Source organism: Schistocerca serialis, chromosome 4 (assembly GCF_023864345.2).
Source record: "Schistocerca serialis cubense isolate TAMUIC-IGC-003099 chromosome 4, iqSchSeri2.2, whole genome shotgun sequence".
Taxonomy (NCBI): domain Eukaryota; kingdom Metazoa; phylum Arthropoda; class Insecta; order Orthoptera; family Acrididae; genus Schistocerca; species Schistocerca serialis.
Window position 1 is genome coordinate 627,036,040 of NC_064641.1, and position 16,060 is coordinate 627,052,099.

A 16,060-nucleotide genomic window follows, 5' to 3' on the forward strand; every position below is an offset into this window, starting at 1 on the left:
AGAGCGCGGAAAAAAAGAACATCTATGTCTTTCCATGCGAGCTATGGTTTCCCTTATTTTACTATGATGATCGTTTCTTCCTTTGTATAACTACTTTTCGAAACGCCAGAAATCACTTCTACTTTGCTCGATGACTTTCCGTCAGTTACTACAAACTATGATCTCTCTGACAGGAAATGTCCGTCCATATCATTTTCGTGCTTCAATTTCTTTGTGTGATAGTCTACTTTTTGGGATATGGGTTATTTTACATAACGCTTTCCATCCTGAACACACTTCAGTGAATGGTAAATAAAATGAAATTATCTGAATAATTTTTGGTTGATGTCGCAGAGTGGCAACAGAAAGAAAAGGAACAGAATGTGTAGAACTTGTAAAAACGTTGCACGCTGGTTCAGAGCGAAGCATGGGCCTAACTCGGCGCCAAAAAATAAAATTCGTACCAGTACGGTCGTGTAAGCTAGGACGAAGAATGGCGAAACGGTGATTACTCTGTCGTTTAGCTTGTTTCTCTTTTGACGTTCATTGCCGGTTTATTATTGGTTGTGTTTGTCTCTGTATCTCGTCTTTTACTTTGGTGCTATTAACAGACATTGCACTTCCAACTGTGTCCTACATCAGTCACATCATTATTTAGCAGCTACACTGGTGTCAGGACAAGGTTAGTGATTCCGTGCAATATGAACAACACGGCATTCTGTTATGGCTTAGCCAACGACATATTTCGTGTTATACACATCGAATGACATCCTCAGGGCCGGATTACATAAAAAAAATGTTCAGCAGGCTGTCCCACCTACTTTTACAAGCTGGAATGAATCGCAGCAAGGACAAGGAATAGCGGTTGACGTCATACAGAACGCATGCCAGATATGAGAGAACGCTTGTTGTGACGAGATGATGCTGAAGCAAGTAAATTGGCAAGTTAGTGCAGACAATTAGTCTTATAGGTGTAAGACAAGAGAAAGTGAAGTTTCGTGGCAAAAACGTAGGAATAGTAAATACTATACGGTAGCAGATCGGAATGAAAGACGTCATCGACGTATGTGACTATTTAAGCTGCTCTGCGCAACCCAGTTAGAGAGTCAGTCTTTGAAACCCTGTAACTATCCCCCCCAATGTGACGCAAAAGTTTGAAATGTGGCTCAAAGGTACCTACAACTTGCTTGCTGGCATGCGGAATCTTGTCGTGGCGAAAAGATTGCCTACCTTCAGGCGCTACACCAGCCGCGGAGTGCCACACAGCCGAATGGATGTCGAAGTCGCTGTGCAGGTACATTTTTAAAATGCTCAACAAAGTTGTACGGGTGACATCGAGGGTATTGACGAACAGAGCAGAGTCTTAGTGGGACCCTTTCCCATTTTTTCATGCACGTGTCAATGTTGTCGCCCCGCCCCCCTTCTCCCTTTTGATAACGTCGCAGGAGAGCTGTCAAAGCATAAACTCCCCTTTCTGCTTCGCATCAGTTTCAACCGACGTGGAATGGTTTCGAAAGATCCCTAGTAGTGATCCACCTGTATACCAGAGAAAAACTGCGGTCATGCTTCACTTCAAAGGAATCAGATCATGTTCAATGGTGTTGCAGTTCAAAAATGGTTCAAATGGCTCTCAGCACTATGGGACTTTACATCTATGGTCATCAGTCCCCTAGAACTTAGAACTACTTAAACCCAACTAACCTAAGGACACCACACAACACCCAGTCATCGGTGTTGCAGTCCCACGATGTCCGTAGAGATGGGTTGAATCGCCTGGGAATTGGCAGCAATGTCGAACGATCTCAAAACATCGTCTTGTTGCTCGTCGCACTGCAAACCGTTGTTTTCGACCACGAAATGTGTGGAAATCAACGACCTAAGGGATGGGGTGGTTTCATTGACGCCATTTATGTCACCTCTCGAGGCCTCTGCGTGTCTCTGAGCGGTGGTGTATCTGAAATGTTTACCCCGTCCACCCACAAGAAAACCGTATCATTTCAATGCTGGGCGTCCCGTTTCTGTCCTCCAACGCAGAGGCGTCAAAAGAAGAGTGAAAAGTGGGTAAGAGAGAGGATGACAACCTTCCCGTAGTGTGAAATTTGATGCCACCTTACCAATGACATGAAGTTCTGGGTCTGACATCTTTTTCGCATGAAGCATCACCGAGCCACGATGTGGCGTCGCAGGGCGCCACGCTTCTTCACCATTACACTGGAAATTTTTAGTCACCTTTGAGCTAAATTTCGAGCTTCTGTGTCACAATGGAGACAATTATGGGGTTTCAAATGTGACACTTTAATTGCGTTACCCATTGTAGTTCCACTCATAGTATTTAAAAACTGAAACATTACAACCCCTATAAAATTGGAGCTGCTGAAGGGATAAACAACGCTCTTGCGTGATCAGCTTTGGACGAACAGCAAGTTCCTCCAGATTACCGCGCTGTACTACACTTCTGTCAACGCTTTAAGACGGTGTGCTGAACATCCGCACTTCACAGCTTCCATGTTATTTAGGGATGAGACAAGATTCACACAGAATACGATAGTAAATTACCACAATAACGACGTTTCGGAGCATGAAAATTCTCCAGCGCTCATGAAAACAAGACATCAAATTCGGTTTAATAACAGTATGTGAACAGCAATTGTGGACCATAAATGATACCAAACAAATCAACTGGTATCGTTTACTTTCAATTTATGGGCGCCAATTTTTCGTGTATTGGAGAATGTTACCCTTGCAGAAATCCAACAGATGTGGTCTATGCACAAATGGGCACCACTCGACTTTCTACGTGTCATACGATAGTGTTGAATACAAACGTGTAATGAGCGATGGTTAACATAGAGGTGGCCAAGTAGCGTGGCCTCCCCGCTCATCTGACCAGAATCGTTCAGATTTCTGGATATGGAGGCACGTAAAGGCATTTGTGTAACGTAGACACATTACACGAGCGTATGTCGCATGCAATGACCAACACCTCATGCAGCAAGATTTATTCGCGTGATTTCAGAATTCTTTGAGGAAGGCTGAAGGACGTATGTAAATGAGTGCTAATCAAATTGAGCACCTCATGTAGCGTCAAGTAACATCTATCAGATGAGGGACTGGTCCATACGTCAACAGGTATTTGTTTCCAGACGTGAGTTTACAGGCCCTTTTTTCCTCTAGTACTATCTCCGGTAGGAATACAGGACGTTTAAAAGACCTTTGTACGTAGTCTAATACTAAATAAAAAAGGCTGTTCGCACTTGCAAGGAACTATTGGTCGTCGCGTATTAGTGTCCGCCTGTTTTCGACTTTGAACTGCCATTTGAACGGAAAATTTTCATAAAAATCGATCGACTCAGTAGAAGTGACTAAACAGTTTACTACTTTAAGGCATCTTCAGTGGTATCTATAACGATACAGTTTTATTATTATTTTACGCGAGTCTTTAGCCCTTTTGGCCGTTCTGTACTAATGTTGAACCATGCCTCTTTAGACAGTTTGTAGTTTTGTATGTTCCGAAAAAGGCGTGGTTATCCGTGCCGAAACCTAGGTGAGCATCCGGTTTCAGTTTGCAATCGAGGCGGATTCTTTATAATCTTTAAATTACATTAACTTTGTAAGCGGATCGTATCAAATTTTTTCTCTTTCGTTTAGGCATTACCCTGGATTTATCAGAATTGAGAGAGAATTCCCAGTCATTATGTTTGTTGTTGTTGTGGTCTTCAGTCCTAAGACTGGTTTGATGCAGCTCTCCATGCTACTCTATCCTGTGCAAGCTTCTTCATCTCCCAGTACCTACTGCAACCTACATCCTTCTGAAACTGCTTAGTGTATTCATCTCTTGGTCGCCCTCTACGATTTTTACCCTCCACGCTGCCCTCCATTACTAAATTGGTGATCCCTTGATGCCTCAGAACGTGTCCTACCAACCGATCCCTTCTTCTAGTCAAGTTGTGCCACAAACTCCCCTTCTCCCCAATTACGAGGGGCGTTCAGAAAGTAAGCTCCGATCGGTCACGAAATGGAAACGACTATGAAAATCCGATAAAGCTTTGCACAGATGTGTTGGGTAGTGTCTCTAGTATAACCCCAGTTAGCATCACGTCGCTCTTCTCATTTCTGAACTCGCAGTGAGTGCGTAAAGATGTCTAGAAAATAGTGTCTGCCGCCAAGTACGAGGGCCTGGTGAGAAATTTCGCCTGAAGCTATGCAGCTAACATTACATAGCTGTCGTGCTGTTTCGTCTTCACGACAATTCTCAGCCGCATTCTGCAGGGGCAATGAAGATGCTCCTGCATCGTTTTCAAATGGAAATGTTAGATTACCCACAATACAGTCCGCAATTGTCTCCTCCTGAGTTTCATCTCTGGTCACATGAACCGCTGTCTTTGAAGACAACATTTTGACACAGACAACGAGGTGTAGGCCAGCGTGGAGAATTGGCGGAAAGCACTGGCGGCTGCCTTCTATGATGAGGCTATTGAAAAGTTGGTACAACGCTATGACAAAAGTCTAAGTCAGAACGGCGACTACGTAGAGAAGTAGCTGAAAGGTGTAGCTAATTGTTACAAGTAAAACATTTCTGATGTTCACTGTGGTTTCAATTTGGCAATCAATCGGAGATTACTTTCTGAACAGGCCTCGTATATTCAATACCTCATTAGTTATGTGATCTATCCATCTAATCTTCAGCATTCTTCTGTAGCACCACATTTCGAAAGCTTCTATTCTCTTCTTGTCCAAACTATTTATCGTCCACGTTTCACTTCCATACATGGCTACACTCCATACAAATACTTTCAGAAACGACTTCCTGACACTTAAATCAATACTCGATGTTAACAAATTTCTCTTCTTCAGAAACCCTTTCCCTGCCATAGCCAGTCTACATTTTATATCCTATCTACTTCAACCATCATCAGTTCTTTTGCTCCCCAAATAGCAAAACTCCTTTACTACTTTAAGTGTCTCATTTTCTAATCTAATTCCCTCAGCATCACCGGACTTAATTCGACTACATTCCACTATCCTCGTTTTGCGTATGTTGATGTTCATCTTATACCCTCCTTTCAAGACACTGTCCAGTCCGTTCAACTGCTCTTCCAAGTTCTTTGCTGTCTCCGACAGAATTACAATGTCATCGGCGAACCTCAAAGTTTTTATTTCTTGTCCATGGATTTTAATACCTACTCTGAACTTTTCTTTTGTTTCCTTTACTGCTTGCTCAGTATACAGATTGAATAGCATCGGCGATAGGCTACAAACCTGTCTCACTCCCTTCCCAACCACTGCTTCCCTTTCATACCCTTCGACTCTTATAACTGCCATCTGCTTTCTGTACTAATTGTATATAGCCTTTCGCTCCCTGTATTTTACCACTGCTACCTTCAGAATTTGAAAGAGAGTATTCCACTCAACATTGTCAAAAGCTTTCTCTAAGTCTACAAATGCTAGAAACGTAGGTTTGCCTTTCCTTAATCTTTCTTCTAAGATAAATCGTAGGGTTAGTATTGCCTCACGTGTTCCAACATTTCTACGGAATCCAAACTGATCTTCCCAGAGGTCGGCTTCTACCAGTTTTTCCATTCGTCTGTAAAGAATTCGCGTTAGTATTTTGCAGCTGTGACTTATTAAACTGATAGTTCGGTAATTTTCACATCTGTCAACAGCTGCTTTCTTTGGGATTGGAATTATTATATTCTTCTTGAAGTCTGAGGGAATTTCTCCTGTCTCATACATCTTGCTCACCAGATGGTAGAGTTTTGTCAGGTCTGGCTCTCCCAATATCAAGCAGAAATTTATTCCAAATCTTTCCGCATTTCATTGCGATCGTCCGTCCCGGCCCACGACAGCATCGTCGGGGAATAATTTGGTTATGCTGAAAGATTTCTTTCGATAATTTTCCGTAGCTACCAAGTTAAGAAAAGCAGATAGTGCCTGTAACGAAACCAAGTCAGGGCACAGTTAGCTAATCATCACCGATGGTGATGACTATACTTCCGATCTCTGTATAAGGACTAAGAAATGAAAAAATGTGTGGCTATCGACAGTGTTTCTATTACAGGACTTCGAGACGTGTGTCCTGCGCGGCGACCGAGAGTGCCGATATCTGGAGGGAGAGACGCGAGAGGGCATAGGCGACCACCGAAGACAGTCGCTCTTCTTCTGCGGACACGCCGACGCTTGCACGTGAGTATACAGCCACAATGTAGTCTCTGACCAAGACATATCATCGTGTCAATCACGATTTATAAGAGAAAATCTTACATTTTATGGAACTGATAATTTTAAACTATTTGTTTAAATCACACCTCACAAAAAGAATGTAAAAACTTGTACTAAATAATCCAAGCATTGCTAGAAGGAATGAAATTTTGCTAACAGGCGTTAAATCACGAAAGGAGTCCTATAGGGTTCAATTTTAGGTCAAGTCCTCTTCCTTACATGTGTGAAGTGGATCCGGCCACAGAGCTAAAATAAAACAAATTTGCCAAATCGTGAAAGCTTTGACGTTACCATCCCTTGCAGTCCATCCTACCCTCTATTAATCACAACGAATCCCCCAACTCCACTTAGACAGCTTCACTTCTAGATGCAGCCAGTGTTACATTTCCATCAACCCCGCAAAAACCGAAGCAACAATTATAAGAAAAAAAGTCACTTGAGTAATGTGTCCCAGAAAATTTTTCCTGATAATCTACAGTTGTCCAATCCAGCTAACTAAAACTCTAAAATATTTTGGGCTAACATTCGATCAAAAATTAATCTGGAACCCACACTTAGCAATCATCCAAAAGAAAGCCTGCAATAGGCTAAAACTGCTAATGTCCAAAAACTGGGCTTCAATCTCACGACCATCATCCATACACATGAAACCCTCATCTGCTCCAACCTTACCTACCCCTATGAAGCACAGACTAAGGCTCCTTCCGAGTTTTATCACTCACTACAACGCCTTGTTTTCTGAAACTCTTCAAATCCATCTGTGGGGTGAATCAGCAAACCAGTGTTTAATAGTACTAGTTGAAAACAGTCTTGGTTGCAGTTTTAGTTTTTTTATTTATCAACTACGCGTTTCACCTTATTTAGGCATCTTCAGGCAGATCTTAATCTGGTATTTCTTAGGACGATCCTTTAGACAGTGTAGCTTTACCGAGGTTAACGAAGGCGATGTTGGCCTGATGTACTCGACGACGCCCTTTAGGTACACTGTCTAAAGGATCGTCCTAAGAAATACCAGATTAAGATCAGCCTCAAGATGCCTAAACAGGGTGACACGCGTAGTTGATAAATAAAAAAACTAAAATTGCTACCAGGACTGTTTTCAACTAATACCTTGTTTTCTGTATTCGATTACGTACTCATACTCGTATCCTACACCAGTTTATAAAGCTTCCATGCCACCTCAAACGCCTAGAACACCTTCGCATCTCCCACACCTCAAGTAAACTTCAGCCCGAACACCCTAAAGTCTTTTCCATCCTTGGGAGACCTGATCTGCTGCTACACTTGTATGAATACGTCCGCCCTTCCTTTCATTTCTATACACTTTCTCTCCTTTTCCAGTGTAATTTCAGTCGCCTTCGTCTTGCAGATCATTAACTAAAACCTGAACTCTACCCTTCATACTATAACGAGCCCTACTCATGAAGGCTCCAGCTCTGTCTTTCCTTGTCCTCTTCCATCCCAGTCATATTCTTATGCCTTAATCCCACCTATCAGTTTCTTCCGACATATACGGTCCACATCCATTTTCGTATAACATCATCTCCCTCATTTCCCACATCACTGTCCCCCACCCAAAGCTACCAGGAGCATCTATCACACCATCCTCTCCATGAAAAGATGCTACAGCACACCAATATAATCGCGACAAAAGCATCTGTTTTAATCTGTTAAATTATTTTGCATTAAGTTTTAAGATTGTTTAATCAAACTGTCGAAACGTGAAAATATGGCCGCTGAAAGCTTTCCTCCAGTAGGAGGGGCATAAATAACGATTAAATAATTTTAAAATGTTACTAACCCTTTACCTACCATCGGGCCTCAAGAGGTCCATCCGTGATGTTTAGTATCTTCTCTATTAGTAACTATATATTGTATTTTAATGAAATTTTGTGACTTTTCCTAATTTTTCAAGTTAGTCATAATTTTGGAAAAAAATTATAAAAATTTACCTGCGGCTTTGTGCTAAAGTGTTGGTACACGTTTCCTGCCGTACGGCTCCCGCTGGCCCGTGCGATGAGGAAAAATTTTTCAACAACCACATGTCTGTCCTCGCGTCTGTTACGTCATTTACCACTGTTGACTCGTGCTGTTATTCTTTCAGTATTCAACAGTCTTCCTTGTGATAAGCACATGTTTATTCCGGTGCATTATTTCATAAAGGTTGTCTGTTCTCAAACCGAAAAATGTTGCGGAGAAGAGGACTATCAGATGAGGAGATAAGGGAATTGTTGGAGAAGTCTTCTGATTCTGAAAACCCATCTAGTGAACGTGAATCTTCCAGTGATGATAATAATGAGGTAGAACTACACGAAGATGGTGATAATGAAGAACCCTTTAACGATGAACAATTTAGCGCAAATTCTGTTGAGTGTGAGTTATTGTTTTCACGCAATGGGAATGAAATATGGGCTACAGCTCCTCAAGCTGGAATTTCCGGAAGGCGGAGCAAAAAGAGTGTACTGAAAGAATACCAGGGACCTACAAGCTATTCGATTAGGAACTGTGATCATGAAGGATCTTGTTTTGTGTTGTTCTTTCGCGTACCACTCAATGAGAAAGTGAGTATGTGTACAAACAGGGAAGATCGAATCGTATACGAGGACTGGGTGGATACAGATATTCATGAAACGGAAAAGTTTCTTGGTTTTCTGGTCCTGACTGGAGTTTACAAGTCAAGAAATGAAAATATCAGGTAGCTTTGAAGTGCTGAGAATAGCTGACTACTGTTCAATGAAATTATGTCTCGCAACTGCTTCCATGCTATTCCGAGGGTGTTGCGCTTTGACAATGCAGCAACTCAACGTGAACATAGGTCAAGTGACAAATCTGAAACAATTAGAGAAGTTTCTGAGATGTGGGAAGTTGCCCTTAGGAATGCCTACATTCCAGGATGGTGAATGACCGTGGATGAACAGTTGGTGACCTTTAGAGGTCACTGTCCATTTGACAGTATATTCCATTAAAACTTGGTAGATACGGAATAAAGTTCTGACCAATTTGTGGCAGTGCGACAAGCTACTGCTGGAAGGTGAAAGTGTGTTTGGGAAAGCAGGAATAAACCAGAGCCGGCCGGGGTGGCCGAGCGGTTCTAGGCACTACAGTCTGGAACCGTGCAACCGCTACGGTCGCAGGTTCGAATCCGGTCTCGGGCATGGATGTGTGTGTTGTCCTTAGGTTAGTTAGCTTTAAGTAGTTCTAAGTTCTAGGGGGCTGATGACCTCAGAAGTTAAGTCCCACAGTGCTCAGAGCCATTTGAACCAAGAAACCAGAGCCATACGACTTGGAGAGAATATAGCGAAAACCATGGTGACTGAACTTGAAAAGTATAGATATAATATCACCTGTGATAATTGTTTTTACATCTCTGGATTTAGCTCATCATTTGTGTTCAAAAGGTCTGACGCAAGTCGGTACTACCAAAGGAAACAAGGGTGAACTGCCTGCCCACTTTATTACACCTAAATGACGTGAAGTATACTCTATATTATTTGGTTTTCAACCAGATGTGATGATATCCTCTTATGTTCCTAAGGTTCATAAGGAAAAAAAGTTATTACAACTCTCTTCATGAACGACCAACGGCGTCATCATCACAAGTAAAAAAGCCTGAGGTTATAACAACATTCGGTGTCACAAAGGGGGGAATTGACATCATCAACCAGAAGACGCGATGCTACTATGTGAAGGGAAAAACGAGGCCCATTGGCGTTTTTCTTCAACATGACCGATGTAAGTGTAATGAATGCATACTTAATTTGGATAATGGTGGTTACCATTAAAAAAATGAGCCGTCGAACTTTCATCATCAATTTGGGAAAGCAACTAGCAGGGGTAAAGAAATCAATGACCTCATTACTAGCACCGTGTCCAGGAAAGGCAGTGAAACTATCAGCTAAGAAAAGGAGAAGATGCGCATACTGTGTAGAGAAGAAAGACAGAAAAAGTCAAACTACATGTTATAAGTGCACCAACCCTGAATGCTCGAAACATTCTGCTATTGCCTGTAAACACTGCGCAAATTTACGATAAGAATAAAAGCCATCAGTAAAAGTATAAAAATTATGTTTTTAAAATGTAAATTTTGAATAATTAAAAGCAAACAGTGGAAAATACAGGATGGAATGTAACAATATTGTGAAAAGGAAAGTTGCTATTCACCATATAGCGGAGATGCTGAGTCGCAGATAGGCACAACAAAAAGACTGTCACAAATAAAACTTTCGACCAGTAAGGCCTTCGTCGAAAACACACACACACACACACACACACACACACACACACACACACACACGTGACTGCAGTCTCAGGCAACTGAAGCCGCAGATGGCCGAGACTGCAGTCATGTGTGCGTGAGATTCGTTTGCGTGTGTGTGTGTGTGTGTGTGTGTGTGTGTGTGTGTGTGTGTGTGTGTGTGTGTGTCTTCGACGAAGGCCTTACTGGTCGAAAGCTTTATTGCTGACAATCTTTTTGTTGTGCCTATCTGCGACTCAGCATCTGCGCTATATGGTGAGTAGCAACTTTCCTTTTCATAATATTGTTAAATAAATAAAATTCTTTTAAAAGTATTATACCTCAAAAGTAATTTACATCATAAGTGGTCAAAACAATGCCAATTTATGTCAGTATACCAGCACGGGTCTGAGAGGCGCGACTGGTAGGCAACGCTATACAGATTTTGTGGTAAGCAGAGGGTTCAAACGACCTTGCCCCCTTACGACGGGATAAAAGCTAGGAAAGAGAGCTGTTTACAATACTGCTGCGGCGCCTGGCAGGCCGTTAACTGCGGCGTGTGTGTGCGCAGGCCGTTCAACACGGTGGGCGCCCTGCAGCTGGCGAAGCGCGCCGTGGAGCGCCACTACGCCGTCGTGGGCGTGCTCGAGGAGCTCAACACGACGCTGGCCGTGCTCGAGCACTACGTGCCGCGCTTCTTCCGCGGCGCCGCCAACGTCTACTGGGGTAAGCGCGCACACTTTATCTGCTTACTCCGCCATGCGGAGGTTACTTTGGACCATTCCTTCTCTAATCTATTCGCAAAGGGTGTTGTTATCTTCAGTCCGTAGACTGCTTTGTTGCATCACTCCGGGCTAAACACTGTACAATCGCGACGGTAGTCATTTATTATTTATCAACTCGAAAAAATCGACCTGTGACCAAGAATCTTTGTATTTGTCTTTCACATCGACTCGCTAATGCGATACATTTTTCCCAACGATGGATCACGTGGTGCAAACTTTGCTTGTGGAGGCCTGCACTTCCGGCTGTTCGGGTAGAATTCCACCTCGAAAATCACCTCGCCGTTATTCTGGAAGTGCCTGCCACGCAGTGGTTTCTTCATCCGAGGAAAGGGATAGAAGTTACCGAGTACCATGTTAGGAAAATACGGGAATGCGACAAATTTCGAAATTCTAAAGAAGCGGTAGTAGCAGTATTTTCACTCATCCGTAGATCACTTTTGCAAGAATACTAGACATGTCTTGGTATTACAATTTAAGAACAATGGAAATAACGTAATACAAGTACTTACGGATCGAGTTTAAGGATGGGACAGATGGTCGGCCGTGGCCTTATTGTATGAACCATACCGGCATTTAGAGAAATCACGGAAAACTTAACCTACCTACCACAAAGTGGTAACGCATCCGATACGTCTCGTCTGTTTTCGTTTGCACAGAAAACAGCGCTAGTGTGTGTTATGTGTGTAAACCAAATGAACCTGATTTATAAGAAGAAAACTGGTTTTTATCTAAGTGTCATCAACGACACGGTCATGTGACATTTGTCCTGAAATTCCACCTTGTTGTCGGAAGGTTAAATCAGGATGGCCGGATGAAAACTGGAAGCTCCAGTCTCTTTAAAACTGTGCTACATCGTTCAGTTTATCCCATGTGTACAATACCGTTTTCTAAAGAGGTTATTTTAGAATGTAACAGGCTAGTGCTACACTGTTCATTCAGTTCTTACTCTAAGTCAGTGCACACACGCTGCTTCATAAAGTAACACTACACACACTATTAGCTGACGTCAGGGCCACAACAACGAAGTTTCGTTTCCCCTGTGTGTGCCTAGCCTGAAAAATTGAGTCAGCATCCGCCCATAATGAGTGAGATGTTGATGGCTTCCTAAGTTTCTCCGGAAAAAAGAAGGAAAAAACATTGTGTGACAGTATGATGTGAAATGACAGACGTTTCATTGGAATTATTAGTCTTATGTGTCAAATTTTTTAACAACCCCTACTCAGTTTTATCTAAAAGTAATCCGTCACTCTACAGAATCTAATGCTTACCAGCTTCTTTTTAAGTGGCTTGTTTTAGTAATGTCTTTAAGAGAAGCAGCGTGTATGACTGTCATGCACAGAACGAGCTGGACCGTTGCCGTAGATCATAAGCACGCCTTCAGACAGCTTCTCGTGACAGTGCGTCTTGACAGCCTCCCATAACCTCGATAGGAGATTCTAGTAGCACGTTTATGTGACAGATTTCTCCTTTAGAGCATAATATGTTAGCACCACGTCATGTCAGTCCAAAAAACACTCAGCATCATCTTGGCCCGTGACGGTTGGCTCTTCGTCCTTTTTCAACGGTGGTAACTCCACTCGTTTCAACTGGTTCTTTTGCTCCCTTTTCTCGGAGTCACAGCAACGGTACTCGTCCACGGAGATTAGGCGCTTAAGGATTTGGATTGGCCTGACACAACTGCAAAAACTCCGCTTTGCAAGAAGACTAAAACTGATCTATGGCTTTTTCCACAACTGCCTCAATTATGACACGCCGGGCTTCGAAAACCAGCGCCTCCTCTTCTCTCATGATTCCCGTTTCTTCACAAATGGTGTGCTAACATCGTTCTTCGTCATTCAGACTTATCTGACCACACAGGAAACGTTTGCACTGTCAACTGTGCCGTATGAGGGTATATTGTTTCAGTCCAGTCACACTAGCGTGCTTGGATAAATGTAGCATTGTTGCCTTTGTCAATGGCCTGCGATATTTTCTTTTAGCTCCTCGGACGGCATGCTACGGTACTGAGATTTCACTGTGTACTTGCACTGCAAGCACATACCCGTAAATAAACAAAAAAGTTGATTACGTAACTTTACTTTTTCGAAACGATAATTAAAAATTCATGACTGCCCTTCCTGTCTTCTTATTCGTTCGAACTTGTCTACTGTAGTCAAGCCTTGATTTCGTTCTACAATTTTAACCCCCCCTCCCCCACCCCGTTCCCCAAATGAACAATTCCTTGATGTCTCACGATGTGACCTGCCAATCAACTCCTTCTCTTAACAAAGTTGTGCCATAAATTTCCTTCCTCTTCGATTCGACTCATTACCTCTTCATTATTTCGATTTTCTCATCTAATCTTCAGCATTTTTCTATAGTACCGCTTCTGAATAGCTTATATTGTCTTCCGAAAATAGGGGGTCCAGCAGAAATCCCCGGATCACACATGACATAAGGAGTTTAACTAAATGCAAAGGCAAATTATAAAAAAAAGGAAATGAAGCAGAGAAGGTCAATACAAACATCTAAAACTCAGACTGGTGGGAAATGCAAATTGGCAAAGCAGGCATGGGTAGAGGAGAAATGCTAAACTGTAAAGTATGAATGTCTATAGAAAGGATGTAAATTTGAAGACGACCTTATGGAAATGCAGGAGGAAGTAGCTCAGGATGAGATAAGAGGTACGATGGCGTGAGAATAATTTAGCTGCCTATTTACTCCAGTCATACAAAGTAGGCGATAACCCGCCAGAATAGGCGTATCGGCCAGCCTGGATGTGGTTTTCAGGCGGTTTCACACATCCTACTAGATGAATACCGGGCTGGTCCCCACGTCCCACCTCAGTTACACGACTCGCAGACATTTGAAACACATTCACACTCTTTCAAGATTTACACTAGTAGCAGACAGCTGGGGTACACTACTTCCGTCCCAGGGGGTATGGGGTGGCGGCAGGAAGGGCATCCGGCCACCCCTTAACTTAACCATGCCAAATCCGTCCTTAACCCTGCCGACCCTGCGTCCAATACGGGATAAAGGCAGTAGCGAAAGAAAGAATACTAAGTAGGCGATAAGACAAACAGTTTTAACGTGTAACAAACATTCGAAGGCCTTAAATTTTGACGGTGGTCATAGATGAGGCTCTCTAATTCTTTCTGTAGTTGGTAGTCAGCATTGCGTTACGTATTTGTAATTGACTTTTGTCGTGTCTTTAGCTTTCATAACTGTTTTATAAAGTACATCATCTTAAATTTTTAAGCTCTGTGATTGTTCCTTTCTTTTCAAAATTTCCACATGTTCCACCAAGTCATTCACTTGAATTTTATTTTACCAAGGGTTGTTTAGGAACCGTAAATATCTTTGAAAATGACTCGAAAGTCAATGACCACCGTAAGGAGGCAACAGATATCATACTTCCGGAACGAGAGCAACATACCGTTGAGGATGAAGTTCATAAGGATAATTATAACTGTGGCTAGTAATTGCATCCTGCTGTGCACTGTGGGAATTTCAACGAATTACCCCTGTTCTATCGCAGGTAATTAAAATAATGCTGCAAACAAGACTGCAACCGTTGCGGAAAACCAAGCAGTCTGAAAATTTTTAACCTTGTCTGTTATCTGAAGGGCAATTGAATTGACTTCATTACTTCCACTTCATTTAAGCACCAGTTGCGAATTATGTCGTAAATTCACTAGGAACATCGGTTTTACATAAAACCAAAGTGGTTTCCTGAGGAGACTTTTTTTTTTCTTATTCACTATGGAACTGACTGGTGACTTTGTGACCACGAACGTAACACAGAAAAACAATTGCAACATTAAACCTCACTTTTTCAGACAGGTTCGTCATTTTCCAGCAGTAGAATCCACGTTTATTTGATTCAGCATTCTCAGCAGGTGGTATGGTCTCGAAACAGACAGACCGTATAAGGGTTGAATATGAAAGAGAGAGTCCTGAGCAGACTAGCCTGTATGTGGCCCATTAGTATCATATTAGAGTGTCGCACCAGAACTATGGACTGCAGCATTTTATCCACACAATGATGGCTTGCGTTCTGATGCAACTAACAAGGAGATGTAGCCTATTGTGCGTCACGCAGTTGGATAAAATTTCGCACAGAAGTCGATCAGAGGGAAACTACCCATATTCTGGGCTTTAACTCAATAATTCAGTTTTGTAGAAAATCTGTGCATCAGCTGTAATGACTGTACCCTCTCGTTAAGCAGATTCCGTGGAATAGAGGTGAATGTGTCTTGCTGCGGATATTCGGATTCAGATTCAAATCCCTACATGAAATATTTTTAACAAAAAAAAAAAAACAACGTTTCAGTATCATAGTTTTATTCATTTATGTGGAAGAACTAATGCGAGTCATTCATTTGCTTTGTTGCTGCTTTCATGACAAGTTCCAGCCGAACCATTTCGAAATGCAAAACGTGCGGGTGGAATTAGTTCATGGTATAATGCAGTTTTTTGTTTTTTTCACAACTTCAGATTCGTGGTACCGGTATATAGTGATTTCGTGAAATCAATATTAACTGCTAATTAAATAAAAGTTTGTCAGTATTTACAATTTCTTCCGTATGAAATGAATTAATCTAGTTAAGATATTTAAATGCTGATTCCTCAGTGATAAACAATATTACACATTCAAAAAATCGTCAAAATTGACTTGAATGAAACACCACCATTGGCCCACATGAACTGATCGACAAGTGTTTATTTGGGAAATGTAGATTTTTCTGCGTAGATTTTCTCAAAAACGTCGAAGAGTTGAACGAAAAGCTGGAATGGGTGCAATTTCTTTTAATCAAAACGATTATCAGTGCGACATTTCGTTCAAATCTGACACGATTGG

The 16,060-nt window shown here is 42.1% G+C and overlaps 1 protein-coding gene across 2 annotated transcripts in view; it reads left to right on the forward strand.

The window, feature by feature from the left end:
• The window catches only part of LOC126475446 (heparan sulfate 2-O-sulfotransferase pipe), a 291,703-nt gene that overhangs the window by 250,773 nt on the left and 24,870 nt on the right, over positions 1–16,060 (forward strand). For both annotated transcript variants that reach the window (XM_050103309.1, XM_050103308.1), the window contains exons 7-8: positions 6,038–6,162; positions 11,004–11,158. In XM_050103309.1, coding sequence (XP_049959266.1) covers positions 6,038–6,162; positions 11,004–11,158 — 280 coding nt within the window. The remainder of the gene's footprint in view (positions 1–6,037; positions 6,163–11,003; positions 11,159–16,060) is intronic.